The 14,392-nt window shown below is 41.3% G+C and overlaps 2 protein-coding genes across 2 annotated transcripts; both read left to right on the top strand.

Moving 5' to 3' along the window:
• Positions 1 to 689: 689 nt before the first annotated feature.
• LOC150083038 (uncharacterized) lies at positions 690 to 1,745 on the top strand. The gene is made up of 2 exons (XM_090378367.1): positions 690 to 1,108; positions 1,232 to 1,745. The coding sequence occupies exons 1-2, from the start codon at positions 690 to 692 to the stop codon at positions 1,743 to 1,745; spliced, it is 933 nt and encodes a 310-aa protein (XP_090234493.1).
• A 1,361-nt stretch (positions 1,746 to 3,106) lies between these two features.
• Positions 3,107 to 4,342, top strand: LOC150083039 (uncharacterized protein F54H12.2-like). The gene has a single exon (XM_090378368.1). The coding sequence runs from the start codon at positions 3,107 to 3,109 to the stop codon at positions 4,340 to 4,342; it is 1,236 nt and encodes a 411-aa protein (XP_090234494.1).
• The last annotated feature ends 10,050 nt before the right edge of the window (positions 4,343 to 14,392 follow it).

Below are 14,392 nucleotides of genomic sequence, written 5' to 3' on the forward strand. Positions count from 1 at the left end.
AGGTACATCTATGAACAAACAGTAACATTTTCAGATGTGAGGAAGCATCGGAATAATTGCGTAATGTCACAGCACGAGGACATCCTTATTTTTAAACGTGAGAAAGTTCTTTTCAGATTGGTTGGGGTGAACGAATGATTCTACGGGACATCCTCCTCAATAAGGGTCATCAGGATAATTGTGTAATGTGACAGCATGAGGATGACTTTTTATTTTTAAACGTGAGATGTTCTTTTCAGATGGTTGGGGTGAAGAAACATACGAAATCAATTAGGGATCAGAGAATGTTTCCTCTAAATATAAAACTAAGTATAAAAGCTTACACGAGCAAATACAGAATTTTTTAATTAGTGCTTTTTTTTATCATTATTGTATATCTTCTCTTTTTTTTTTTTTATTGTTTTTGTGTAATTATTATCTTCTCATTTTTGTCTTAGCTTATATGTGTAAACCATTTTATTGACACATTTCCTAAAATCAAAAAAAAAACTCAAACACCAAAGAAAATTTCTGCTTTTTAATGAACCTTTTTTAAAAAGGTACACCTATGAACAAACAGTAACATTTTTTCAGAACCACTCCAATCCTAGTGCTGCTGCTGCTGTTCCTAGATAATATCAGGATGATGGCAAATATAAGTAGTGCGATGCCTTCGACATTGTCCATTCCCTACCTGTGGAGAAAGAGAAATGTTAGCAGACTATTATAATCCTAAAGTAATAGGTAGTTTCAGTTCTATTGATGCTCTTCAAAAACATACTAAATTACCAAGACATGTTGTGCACGAATTCCTAGCTAGTCAACCGACTTACGTGAGACATCGACAGCAGAGAATTAATTTTCGGAGGAACCAAATTATAGTTCCCGGACTTAATCACACTTTTCAATGTGACCTGGGTGACATGTCGGCTCTCGCCGACTCAAATGATGGATATCGTTACCTTCTAGTTTGTGTGGATTGTTTCTCGCGATATTCTTGGGTCAGAAAGCTGAAAAGCAAAAAATCCAACGAGGTTGTGCAGGCGTTCAAATCTATTTTCGAAGAACAAACACCATTTTGTGTTAACTCCGACCAAGGAAAAGAATTCGCTAATGCTCCTCTTCGTCGGTTATTCCTTTCCCTTGGTATCAATTTCTATACAACAAGATCAGAAAAGAAGGCAGCTATTGCCGAACACTTCATTCGGACACTGAAAGAAAAAATTTATAAGTGGATTTCTTATTCCAAAAGTCAGAAATATATTCACGTACTCGATGATATTGTGGCTACGTATAATCGTACTACCCATCGTTCTATAGGTATGGCCCCCGTAAAAGTCACTCTTGCTAACGTAGAAGAAGTGTATAAAAGACTCTACCACAGCCATACCAAAACCCTGAAACCGAAATTTAAAATCGGAGATAGAGTTGTTTTGAGCAGTGGGTCTCACCCTTTTCGCAAAGGTTACTGGGGGAATTGGACGAGAGAAGTGTTTACTATTACACGTGTTTTGAAGCGTAACCCTGTTGTGTACAGTGTGACAGGTCGTGATGGTGAGCAGATAGAAGGAACGTTTCACGAAACACAGTTACAGAAGGTTAACTTTGACGATAATCTTCCCCCTGACATCTACCATATCGAAAAGGTACTTAAACAAAAGACAGTTAGAGGACAACGTCAGTTATTAGTCAAATGGTTAGGCTACCCGCAAAGCTTCAACAGTTGGGTCAGCTCACAAGATGTTTTTCCTTACACTACCCAGTAATGCTAGTATGGATCTGCATCCTGGAAATTCTCAGTCACAATTCACAGTGGATCTGCCTAATGTTGTTTCTCTCTCGGGCAAATGGGAAGTGGCACTAGCCGAAGTACATTTCCCTCTTTCATGGGATAATATCTCCGATGGATGGAACATATTCTCACTGTACCCCAAAAAAGAAAAAAGAAGTCAGAGCGATGACAGTATTAAAAGAAAAGTATACCACTTCCTCAAAACTTATCGATGATGTTAATTCTGTCGACAGTGACATTCAAATGAAAGTGAAAACAGACGGAACGAAAGAACAGTTCATGTTAAGAGTGAAGAACGAGGGTATGTTGAAAATCTCTAAAGTTTTTACACGGGTTATAGGTCTCGATAAGACATTTAGCGAGGATCAGGGAGGGTTCCATATTTTCAGAAATTATCACGTCCGTTATTGGGTTTCCAAGAAGGAAATCACAATAGAAGCATCCAATAGAGCGATCACATATCGGGGTGAGAAAGCAGAAGCTGTTCAGGTCTGTAAACTACCACGAGGGAGCTACAAAAGTATATCCCAGGTGCTTAACGCCATGATGAAACTGGCCCCCCAGATCGACGCAAAAGTGAACTCCATAGGTATAGTGTCTATAGAAATCGATCCTTCGGTTTACCTTCGCTTCCCAAAAACAGGGCTCGGTCAGATGTTAGGTTTCGAAAAACTAGGCAGAGATTTAGAAGGTAGAGTGTGACAGGTCGTGATGGTGTATATATATAGAGGCATCAGTTCATATTTCGTCTATTGTAACCTAATTGAGGATCAAGTTGTAGGCGACACAAAGGCTCCACTGTTACGAGTCGTATCGTTTTCCAATAACGGAGAGTTCTCGCATTTAGATTATTATCCACTCCAGTTAAACACCTTCCATACCGTTACTATCCAAGTGCGTACAGATAGTGGTGAATTCGTGCCGTTCAGTGAGGGAAAGACTACAATTAAACTCCATTTCCGTGAACGATGAATGCGTACGTCCATTACTACACAATGCAAGCAGGGGGGAACCCCTACTTCGCGGGGCCCTCTATCCAGAGAGGTTACGGTTTAGGAAGCATCTTCCGAACAGCATTCCGTTTTCTCACACCGATACTCAAACCTGCAGCAGCTTTCATAGGTCGACAAGTACTGTCGGCAGGACGTAATATCGTTGATGATGTCATATCAGGTGTTCCTCTTAAACGTTCGTTTTTAAATCGTGTATCAGAAGTAGTGCAAGCCATTAAAGACAAGGTGCGTAATCAGAGCGGTGGTAAACGTAGACGTCGCGATATTTTCGATGGAGGTTATGATGTCTGAGTTGGATCTTTTCAGTAAACCCGCCACTAATATGTGTGTCGAGCGGTCGTCGTATATTACTTTCCTTCCTCTGGCATCTGTAGATAGTGTAGGCCCGATCGAATTCTATATTCCGGGGACTTCAGAAGAATATCTAGACCTCGGGAAAAGTTATTTGCGGTTGAAGGTGCGAATCATGAGAAGCGATGGAAAAGATCTGGAAGAAAATGATAAAGTAGGAGTCGTTAACAATTTCTTTCACTCTCTATTCAGTCAAGTCGATCTCTTTGTACAAGACAAACTGATTAACCCATCGTCGAATACGTACCCTTATCGTGCATACCTGGAAATGCTTCTTAACTATGGACGGGAAGCCAAGAATTCGCAACTGACAACAGAGATGTACGTCAAAGATCAGTTCCCCGATGTTAAACAGATGTTCGAGAAGGACGACAGTGGTATGTACCAACGATCGAAATCCTTCTCAAAATCGAAAACTGCAGAGATGTTAGGAAGACTTCGACTCGATCTGTGTCACCAGTCTAAATACATAGTGAATAACGTCTCCCTCCGTTTACGACTTGTAAGAAGTTCCCCCGAATTTTGTTTGCTTTCCAACGATTCGTCAACTGCCAAGTTGAACATTATGGAAGCAACGTTATTCGTGCGTAAAGTGAAATTGAATCCTCAGATCCAACTAGCACACATCAGTGTTTTAGAGAAGAACCCGCTCGTGTACCCGATTAATCACGTGAACGTGACATACTTATCTATTCCCAAAGGAATGGTAGATTCCACACGTGATAATATATTCCTAGGACAAATTCCATCGCGTGTGATTGTGGGTTTGGTATCGAGCGAAGGTTTCAATGGATCGTACGCTCGTAACCCTTTTAACTTCTCTCACTTCAACCTGTGTTACTTACAAGTGACTGCCGATGGCATTCAGTACCCGTCAATACCTCTGACTCCCGACTTCAAGACAGGACAGTATACGAGATCGTATCTGTCGCTCTTCTCTTCATTAAATAAATGGACGGAAGACACCGGAAATGATTTGTCATATTCCGAGTATTCAGTCGGTAATGTATTGTACGGTTTTGATCTATCACCGGATGAAAACGCCATCGGTCAACACATTAGTGCACTGAGACGGGGGAGCGTACGTCTCGAACTGAAATTTTCCTCACCATTGCCTGAAAACGTCACGTGCGTCTTGTACAGTGAATTCGAGAACGTGGTTTCGCTGACAAAAGACAGGTCGGTTCTTCTGGATTATGAACACTGAAGAAATAGCACGTTTGTTGGAAAGTGTTGTTAAAGATTACCCCATAAGTGTATGTGCTCGCGACGAACTGCCTACGAACATTCTTAGTAAACCGGTTCTTCTAGTTGTCAACACCGATCCATCCGACAGACCAGGAACCCATTGGATAGCTATTTACCTCGGAAAAGAAGAAGAAGCCGATTACTTCCACACGTTTGCCCGCCCCCCGCCCGAAGATTTTGCGGCGTTTCTGAAAAGGCAAAGTCGCAAGTGGACTCATAACAAGACTGTAATACAACATCGGGAATCTATAGCTTGTGGACTGCATTGTGTTTTCTTTTTAACCCATAGATGTCGCCGTATTACTATGAGACAGATTGTTAACGAATGTTATTGTAAAAATTTGTGGGGCAATGACATTATTGCCACTTTAGATGTAATCGATCATTTAAATAAACAAATTTAAAAAAAAAAATTGTGTACTTACATGTACCCACTGTATTTTCTTTCCTCTCAAGCGACGGGGATCGACGTCAGAATCGACGGTTTCTTCCTTGCACGTTTGGGCGCGCGCTTTTCCCCGGCCGCCGCTGGAGGGAGCACGAGGGCCTCCTCCGGAGGCCCGCTTTTCTTCTTCAGTCCCAGAAAAGCCTGCAATGTTTGAAGGTAAGCCTTCACCTTGGATTCGATCGACATGTCCTGTCTCTTCAGAATTTCGGACATCTCTTCGTCCAGAGAAATCATCCGTTGGTGTTCTGGTGGTGCCAGTAGTAAATATTTTTTGAACGAGTCGTTCATTTTCTTATTAGCGATGTTATCAGTGGAATTATCAGACTGCCCAGTAAGGGGAAACAGTGCTCCTCCTTGCTGGGTAATAAGTCTCGGTCGCCTTGTGAAGGGGACCTTTTTATCTGCTAGAACACGCAGCAGTTTCTTTTTGCGCTGCAGTCTAAGACGTTTTTGGGGGGTGATTGGTATGTTACCTCTTAGTAAATTCTTACACAGTTCGCACAAAACAGTGACCTCAGAATGTGATGCCTGTCTCAAAATTGTATTTGCTTGCTTGGGGCTGGCACCAGACAAAAACCTGATGAAGTCACTATGTTTTCGGAGTCTTTTAGCCATGAAGGTACATATGTAATTGACGGGCCGTCCTCCGGTAATATGCACAAGCGCAGACGTAATTGTTCTGGCGTATCTTGTCGAAAGTCCAGTAATAAATATGAGAACGGTTTTTCTGTGGCCTCCTTATAAATTTCGACTAGACAACTCGAACACCCTGGAAATACTTGCGAGGCTAGGTGAGATATTTGTCGGGAATCTCTGGGATTTTTAAAAACGATTAAATTGTGTGAGTTAAGACTGATGGTCCGATATTGACTACCCTGACAGAACAAATTTTGGGAGAGAAGACAGATACTTGTGTTCCTGTGATGGCTTCCTTTAATGAATATTTCAGCGATTTTGGAACTGTCTTTCGCAACGTGTAGGAGATCGTCGATTATGATTAGATTTCTGACACGTCTATTGACTTCGGGCAGTTTCAAGCGTTTTACGAATTCAACGTGCGGAAACTGTAAGAACTGATCCTGCTCTTCAGAGTAGCAGTAAATTATTCTCTCCAGAGGGGGTGAAATTAACTGTTCGCTGTTTTTAATAAGGGACAGAATGAAGGTTGTTTTACCGCTTTGAGTACCACCGGCCGCGACACATGTGATGGGGTGGATAAATGAACACATAGTGACAGTGTTATAACCGACGAATCATTTTTGATTGTGTTTTTCACAGAAGTATCCAAATGGGTATGTACGGGTGTCCTCTCCAACTATGCGCTTCTTAAATGTGAAACCATACCGCCTAGTTAACGATGTATGGAGTAGCTTGCACTGCCATTTGTCACGTTTCACATTGAACGGTATAGGAACTGTCACTTCAACATGTTCACCCATTGCCGCTGATCGCATTACATCCAAGTTTACGAGTCGGCTGTTGTTCTCGTTTAGGGTAATGCCTTTACATTTTGTTACAGATTTGCCCGAGCGTGTTCTGTACGAATACGATTTGGGTCCTGAAGTAGCGAATTCTAAAATAATGTCACCTTCCAATTCATCTACTAGTTCACCTGTAGATGAATTGGAAGGTGAGTGGCCTGTAGATGGAAGTGTATCGCCTGGCTTACATGAGAATACCATACTATCGGTGTCTGTATAAATTAAACACTCTCCCTGAGGCGCTATGGCTTTATACAGTTTAATTCGTCCGTATGAAGCAACAAAGGACCCTATTACAGCGTTTCCTTTGCGATAAGGTGCTTCTGTACCTTCAAGAACGCTGTATGCTATCAGCATTTTTTCTTCAGTGACTAGTCGAGCATCGTGAATAATTTTACTATCATCCATGAAGTGTTCAACAAGGCTTGAGTAGGACGTGCATAGAACAGTATTTACACGATTTGTTCGCATGGCAAGCCTACCCCACAAAGAATTCATACAAAGCTTTCCTAAAGCACGTCTGGACGCGTTTTTTTTTATTTGAGCGGGGTCAAGGGTAATACCTTCCTTCTGATTTAATTCTTGGATGTAGCTGTCACGATCGATACCCCGAAGCCTCTTGTTTAATTTTCAAGAAGGTATCGATATACCCACCAAACAACGATTCGTGTGTTTCATCAAAATGCCACACTTCGTAGAATTCGACAAGTTTGTAGCCATAGTCACATGCCAAATACAGTTCTGGAGTTGTCCATACGCCTTTTATGGTCGTATCTTCGTGATTACAGAGAGTTGATTCCTCCTGAGCACATTTTGCACACAGAGGAAAAATTAACTTTCCATTACACGTTATCGGTAATATTGGAAGAAACAACTTCTCTGGTGCTTGCACGCGTACACTAGCAATGCCAAAGTATGCTCTGTTGCTGTAATCAAAATCTCTCAGAATAACATTTGGATGGCCACGCTGATACACTCCGTATTTACACACCCAGGGGTATAGGGAGCAAAAATCCATATAATGAATCTGCTCGTTTTCATCTGCTTTGTGGTACAGTTTAAAACAATCCACACGACCACCTCTGAGGGCACTTCTAGGGGTAATCGCTTCTGTTATATTAAAATTGGCTACAAAGGCGTTCAAGACGGGGTTATTTTTTCTCATTTCATCGAATTGACATTCCCATATGGAAACCACGTTGTAGCCTTGATTTTTCAGAAACGTTTCACGATCCAACGTTTCTTCATAGAGAACTGACATGGGTAGATTTCTGTTTGTCTGTAGCGTATTACCTCGATAGCAGATCCTACATCCATGAAAATAACAACCATGAAATTCGTAAACTGTTTTATCTCGGATCCCATCGACGAAAAAGGGCCCAATCCGAGCCTCACCCCCCAACGAACGGGCATGTCGTATCGGTGCATTCTCTTGTTGTTCTAGCCACTACAGCCATGCAATTGCTTTTCGACTTTGGACGTTCGACCCTCGGTACCCCCCTGGGGGGAGGATAGCCATCGTGTTTTGGGGTAGAAAGTTCCTAGTGAAAATTCTACTGCATGTTCCTGCTATGGTGATATCTTGGTTGAACGGATCGACGCCTGAGATATCGATTAGGAGAGATCTGAACTTATTACAGCTGTCATGTAACACCCGTACATCGTCAATTGTATATGCCATGAGCTCTGCTTTTAAGTCGTACGATTGGTCTTTCTTCTGACAGTACCATGTTTGGAACTCTACACTATCATCCTTCGACATAAATTCAGGTTTGAAATGTTTTTTGTCTGGAATAGGACCTACATAATCTGTAGTTTGTAGAGTATGGAATGCATGTGGAAAGAATCCTTTTCGAACCTCGGGTAATTCGAACATTGCAGGTAACCTTCTATGAGGAACTGATAAGTACGAATAAGAATCTAAGAAGATGAGATTTAGTTTCAAATGATAAATTCCTAATATTTTAGAACCGTCAAAAATAACACGAGGTTCGAAGTTCTTACCGTAGAGGTAAGTCAGTACGAAGTAACCATCGAAGCCTCGCAAATTGTGTGCTATTATCCGCACATCTTTGTATTTGGGTTCGATGTGGCTAACGTTTCGACCGTCGCGAGCAGGTTTTGACGTTTCACGAACTCCAAAAATCTCGTCCATGAATGCTGTGACACAGTTGGGTCCCTCATATGAACGCAGTTCTTCTCCAAAGCTTGCAACACAGAGCACTGGTATATGCTCACCCTGATGCAACACCGTCTCGGTGTCGAAATAAATTATAGATACATGTTTTTTAGGGTCCGCTGGTTTCTGAACATAGCAATGCTGTGACGTGTGAACTATCTTACATTTTTCGCAATAATCCAGGGGTTTGCATTTGTGTTGTTTCTGTGTGTTGAACGTTCGCAAACACTCACGACAGCGGTGATATGTCGAGCAGTTGTTTTTTTTATGAGCGTCGAAACAGATGTTTCCTCTGTAATACCGAAAACAATCACTACACAACACCAAATCGCCACTATGATACTCACGTGTTCGACACCTATTGCATGAATATGGACAAGAATGAGTATGAAGTCTTTCAATGTTTTGGAAAGTTTTAAAACACAGTGAGCAGTAATAATCTGCTGCAAATAACGCTTTCACAGACCATACTACATCGTAGTGTTTGCCAATACATAGTAGAATTATTTGTTTCTCTGCTTCAGGACCCCTGTAAATAACATCAAACTCGTTGTCAGCTGACAGTACAAGTATCTGAAACTCGGGTGTAAGAACCCACTGGAATTTTTGTAGTTCTTCCAGTCCACACACTGTCTCGGACACGCCTGCTTTTTCATGAAATTGTTTGGCTCTCGAAGTCTGCAAACCGTTTCTGTCTTCGCGAACTTTTCTGTACGTAATAGCGTCGTCTTGTTGGGCTGAAATAGCTGTTACTATTGCACGTCCCATCCATATATTATCATTATTCCTAATTTTGACAACGCGCTTCTTCTTTTCTAAGAAAGTGTTTAGATGTACAATAGTTCTTTTTTTTATATTTTTAGAATGACCAGCACCACCCTTATTTGATATGTTGATTAGAACCAGATCGATTGAGAGAGAGTCTGTTATCAGAAAGCCACTTCGCGACTGATCTACACAGAAAAACGCATTCATAATTCTATCTAATGTCAGTTCTGATATCTTCATAAATGGAAGATTAATCGGTGTTTTTAGGGAGTCAGCGTTTACACATAAACGAACATGGCTAAATTCTCCTCCCTTGTTTACATGTCCGATAATTTGCTTAAACATCTGTTTGAACAATAGAAAAAATTGTTCCCCTGCAAGCAAATGTAGGTCTCTGTATTTGCATTTGTAAGTTTTATACACAGTTTTATATTTAGAGTAAAACTTCTCTGATCCTTCACTGATTTCGTAGAATCGTTCGTATGTTTCCTCACCCCCACCAATTTGAATCTGAAAAGATATGAAAAAAAAAAAAAAAAAATACTTAACGTTTTTTTTTTTGGAATTCGGATTGTAATTCTACATATGAAATTCTGAATAAGACTTACAGGTCCTTCGTTTGATCCTCCTGCCCTCCCCTCACCATACTGAGACATTGAAAAGAATTAGCATTAGCATTAGCATTAGCATTAGCATTAGTAGAGGCATTTGATGCAAGAAAGCAAGCTTATGCAGCATCAGCCAAAAAAAAAAAAAAAAAAAACCACTTCCACTTCACCCCTCTGTTCGTTCAAAATACCTGTCCAGCTGAGCCTTAAACTTATTTAGGCTATCAACCTCCACCACAAGGGATGGAAGTCTGTTCCACCAAACAACCACCCGCTGGCTAAAGGCAAATTTCCGCACGTCTATCCTACAACTATCATTCCTCAATTTGAATTTATGCCCTCTCAGGTGATTATTCTGAGCTAGAGGAAGAATCCCATCAGCATTGAGCATGCTTAAACCATTCAAGGCTTTATACACCTCTATCAGATCACCTCGCTGGTGCCTAGTCTCCAGACACTGTAATTTGCAAAACTTAAGCCTTTCTTCGTAAGCGCACCCCTTTGTTCCATTCACTAATCTTGTTGCCCTTCTCTGTACTCGTTCCAGCAGCTCTACATCCTTCTTGAAATGAGGCCTCCAGACCTGTATACAATACTCTAGGTGTGGCCTGACCATCGCCTTATACAATGGAATAATCACCTCCTTATCCCTGCTGGAAAAATTCCTGTATATCATTGACAATACTCCATGAGCTACTCTTGCAGCCCGTCTGCACTGCTCAGAGAACTTCATATCTGCCTGCACAATCACCCCCAAGTCCCTTTCATTCTCTACCACTGTCAGTGTTGTACCATAGAGTTGATACGTTGCTCTGGGGTTGCTGTTTCCCATGTGTAGTACTTTACATTTGTCAATGTTAAACTTCATTTGCCACCTCTCAGCCCATCTGCTCAACCTTTCCAGATCCTGTTGCAGAAGCATAGTGTCAGTAGTGTCCTTGACAACCCTGCCAACCTTTGTATCGTCTGCAAACTTGGACATTAATCCCTATATACCATCATCAATATCATTTATAAATACAGAAAACAATAATGGACCCAACACTGAGCCCTGAGGGACTCCACTAATAACATCAGTCCACGATGAGCAGTGTCCATTGATTACCACTCTCTGTCTTCTCCCCCTCAACCACCCCTTTATCCATAGCAGCAATTTGCCTCCAATGTCACACTGCTCCAATTTGTCTAGCAGTCTTCCATGTGCAACAGAATCAAAAGCCTTTCTAAGATCCAAGTATATAATATCAAAGTTATTCCCTGCATCCAGTTCTTTTGTGACTGCATCATAGCATCCAATCAAGTTGGTCAGGCAAGACTTCCCCTTAACAAAACCATGCTGTGTCTGAGCTATAACTGAAGTCTTGTCTAAATGATCCTGCAGTGCGTCTTTAACCAGTGCCTCCATTAATTTTCCTGGAACAGAAGTCAAGCTCACAGGTCTATAATTACTTGTGTCAGCCTTTGATCCTCCTTTGTGAATTGGGGTCACATTTGCACATTTCCAGTCTATGGGTACCTCCCCTGAGTCCAAGGAAGCTCTCATAATTATGGCTAAGGGTATGCTTACTTCCTTTGCTGCCTCCTTTAATATAACTGGATAGATCCCATCCACCCCGGGTGCCTTTCTTGTGTTTATCTTCAACAGTTTCTCCTCCACTTTACTCCCAGTTATTTCAAGATTCTGTAACTTACTGCTAGAGTTGAATACACCTGTGGCATTCCCCTCCCTGAATAACTCCTCATGTGTGAATGTCGATGCAAAATATTCATTTAGTTTGTTAGCCACCTGAGCAGGATCATCAACACTTGACCCATCAATATCAAGTGGACCAATCTGATTCATCCCTTTCCTTCTAGAGTTTACATAAGTAAAGAACTCTTTGCTGTTTTTCTTTGCATCCCTTGCCAAGGATTTCTCGTAATCTGCCTTCGCCTGCCTAACCTCCTTTGTAACTTGGTTGCATATCAACTTGTATCTATCATAGGCTTCTGTGTCATGTGTTAATTTGTAAGTATCCCATGCATTTTTCTTCTCTGCCATATGCCTCATTAGTTCATCTGACATCCATTTTGGCCTAAACCTTGAACAATATTTCTTAGTTGGTATGTAAAGCCTAGTAGCTTCCAAGATAAGTTCTTTGAATGCTTCCCATTTTGAATTTGCTGTTGGTAACATCATCAGTTGGTCCCACTGTATAGAATTTAAATACTGTCTCAGTCCATCGTAGTCGCCTTTACGGAAGCAATAACCCTTCCCTTTACCCCTAATGGTAGTTACCTCTTTGAGTAAATCCCACTTCAGCACACTGTGATCACTGCCACCTAGTGGTTCATTTATCTGCAGATTCTTGATGCATGAAGAATCACTGCTGATAATCAAATCAAGAGTATTACTCCCTCTAGTTGCCTCCCGAACATGCTGATGTAGAAAACAATCATCCAATAAATCCACAAAAGCCCTGCTAGTGTGTGAGTATCCAGCCCCCAAATTCCAGTCAATATCTGGGAAATTAAAATCTCCCATTATAAGACACTCTGATTTACTGGCCCACTCTATTTCCCTGTACAGTTCCTTATTATACTCATCAGAGTCATTAGGCCTATGGCACACTCCTACTCTCAATTTTGATCTCCCAATGCTTATGTCACACCAAACTGACTCCACACTGCACTGTCCAGCGATGTCGACTGGCTTCACTTCCTTGGTTTTTATGTGTTTCTTAACTAATAGCATAACACCTCCCCCCTTCCTATCCTGTCTATCCTTTCTGTAGACGTTGTACTCCCCAAATTGCAGTTCCGCATCCCTTATATCTGTGTGACACGACGTCTCTGATATCCCAACAATATCTGCCTTCGATGTTTTGAGCAATACCTCAAATTCATCAAATTTATTTACTAAACTCCTAGCATTGGTGTACACGCAAGTATACCTGCACCTGTTTCTATTCTTAGCTACCCTAACACAACCCATATGTTTACTTGTACCACAATGGCTCCCAGCAGTCTCTGAAATACCATGCATCTTGTTTTTCAGGCTTCTGCTCATTCTAATAGAAGCAGTGCAAGAATCTCTTTCACCTCTGCCAGTGGCTACTGTCAATCTATTGGTCTTTGTCTCCCCCCAAGCTAGCAGTTTTCCGACCCACCTAACACTGCCTCGATAGCATCAGCAAATATTCTTGCACCCTTTCTGTTTAAGTGTATCCCATCCCTGTAGAAGCAATCTCTCCTGTTAACAAGTACAGTCCAGGCTGAAAAAAATTCTACCCCTTGAGCCTTGCACAATCTTTCCAGGGCCGAATTGATCGACAAGGCTCTCATCATATACTCCCTCCTATCGTGTCTGGGTAGAATTGCAGACACTTTCAAATTCAACCCTAATTCTCGGCTTTTGTTCAACAGTGACCTGTACTTGTTAAGTAATTCTGCCGGTCTCCTACTCTTAATATTATTAGTGCCAACGTGTACAACTATATCACCTTTTGTGCCCTTAAAAGATGATATTCGCTCTACAACGTCATCAACCTTTGCCCCTGGCAGACATACCCTGGTCCTGTTCCTCCTATCTTTTTTACAAAGCATGTTCCCCGTTTCCCTGACAATAGAGTCACCAACAACTACTAGTTCCTTCGGGACCAGCGCATTCTGCCTTGGGGGTTGTCTCTGTGTCACGCAATGCCCAAGTGCAAGCTCTGGCGTTGATGTGGGCAGCCGAGAGCTTGATGGGCCCCTCAATTTAGTTTCTTCGAGGGCATCCACCCTGTCCTTCAAGCTCTCATATAGGCCAAAAGAACGCCGAGTTGTTTCCTGATATCGTTACACTCCTTGCATCGCGCACACACAAAGACATCCCCCTTGGCAGTATCAAGTCCCGTACCCGATTGCTCTGCAAACATCAAGCAAACAGTGCATTTTATAAGGCTGTGAGTCAGAGGACAACTGCCCCCCTCAGTTCTGCTCTGAGCCACAGCACTTCCATTAGCTTGAGCCTTTTGCTTTGCTGCTCTGGTCTGAGTCATGATTCTATTAATTTATTAATTAATTATGTTATGTTATTAATTATATTACGTTTGTAATCTAAGTCGTTATATGTATTTATTTAAACGTACAATTTAACTGCTAACGAAGTTCAACTAACGCTATCTAGTATGGTATATAACCTACGGTATATCTAGTACGGTATCACAATGGCGGAAAAGTTAATAACGGTAGCGGTAGTTACGAACACGTGGAAACCCTTACCGATACTTTTACAAGGCCGAGTAAAGAATAAATACACCAAATTAATCAAAAAATCACAAAATAATGTTATACTACTAAATTTAAATCAAAAGTTTTAGAAAAACAATAATTTCAAATCAATAAATAAGAAAAATCCACTTAGCGGCTTGGAACACGACCGTCACTAGTAGCCTCGTCAGCAGACTGAATTTCAGAATTCTGCATTCTGAAAATGAATATTAAACATTGTTATAAAAACTGTATTTTTATCACTTTTAAAAAATAAAAAGTGATAAAATAG

This window comes from Mastigoproctus giganteus, chromosome 7 (genome assembly GCF_048544385.1).
Source record: "Mastigoproctus giganteus isolate SK-2022 chromosome 7, ASM4854438v1, whole genome shotgun sequence".
Lineage (NCBI taxonomy): Eukaryota > Metazoa > Arthropoda > Arachnida > Uropygi > Thelyphonidae > Mastigoproctus > Mastigoproctus giganteus.

What these genes read in the sequence shown, in the direction of transcription:
- LOC150083039 (XM_090378368.1), top strand. Translation starts at nt 3,107, where the DNA reads ATGTGTGTCGAGCGGTCGTCGTATATTACTTTCCTTCCTCTGGCATCT.
- LOC150083038 (XM_090378367.1), top strand. Translation starts at nt 690, where the DNA reads ATGTTAGCAGACTATTATAATCCTAAAGTAATAGGTAGTTTCAGTTCT. An exon ending in GCTAATGCTCCTCTTCGTCG is followed by an intron (nt 1,109 to 1,231) that starts GTTATTCCTTTC and finishes TTATTCCAAAAG; the next exon opens with TCAGAAATATATTCACGTAC.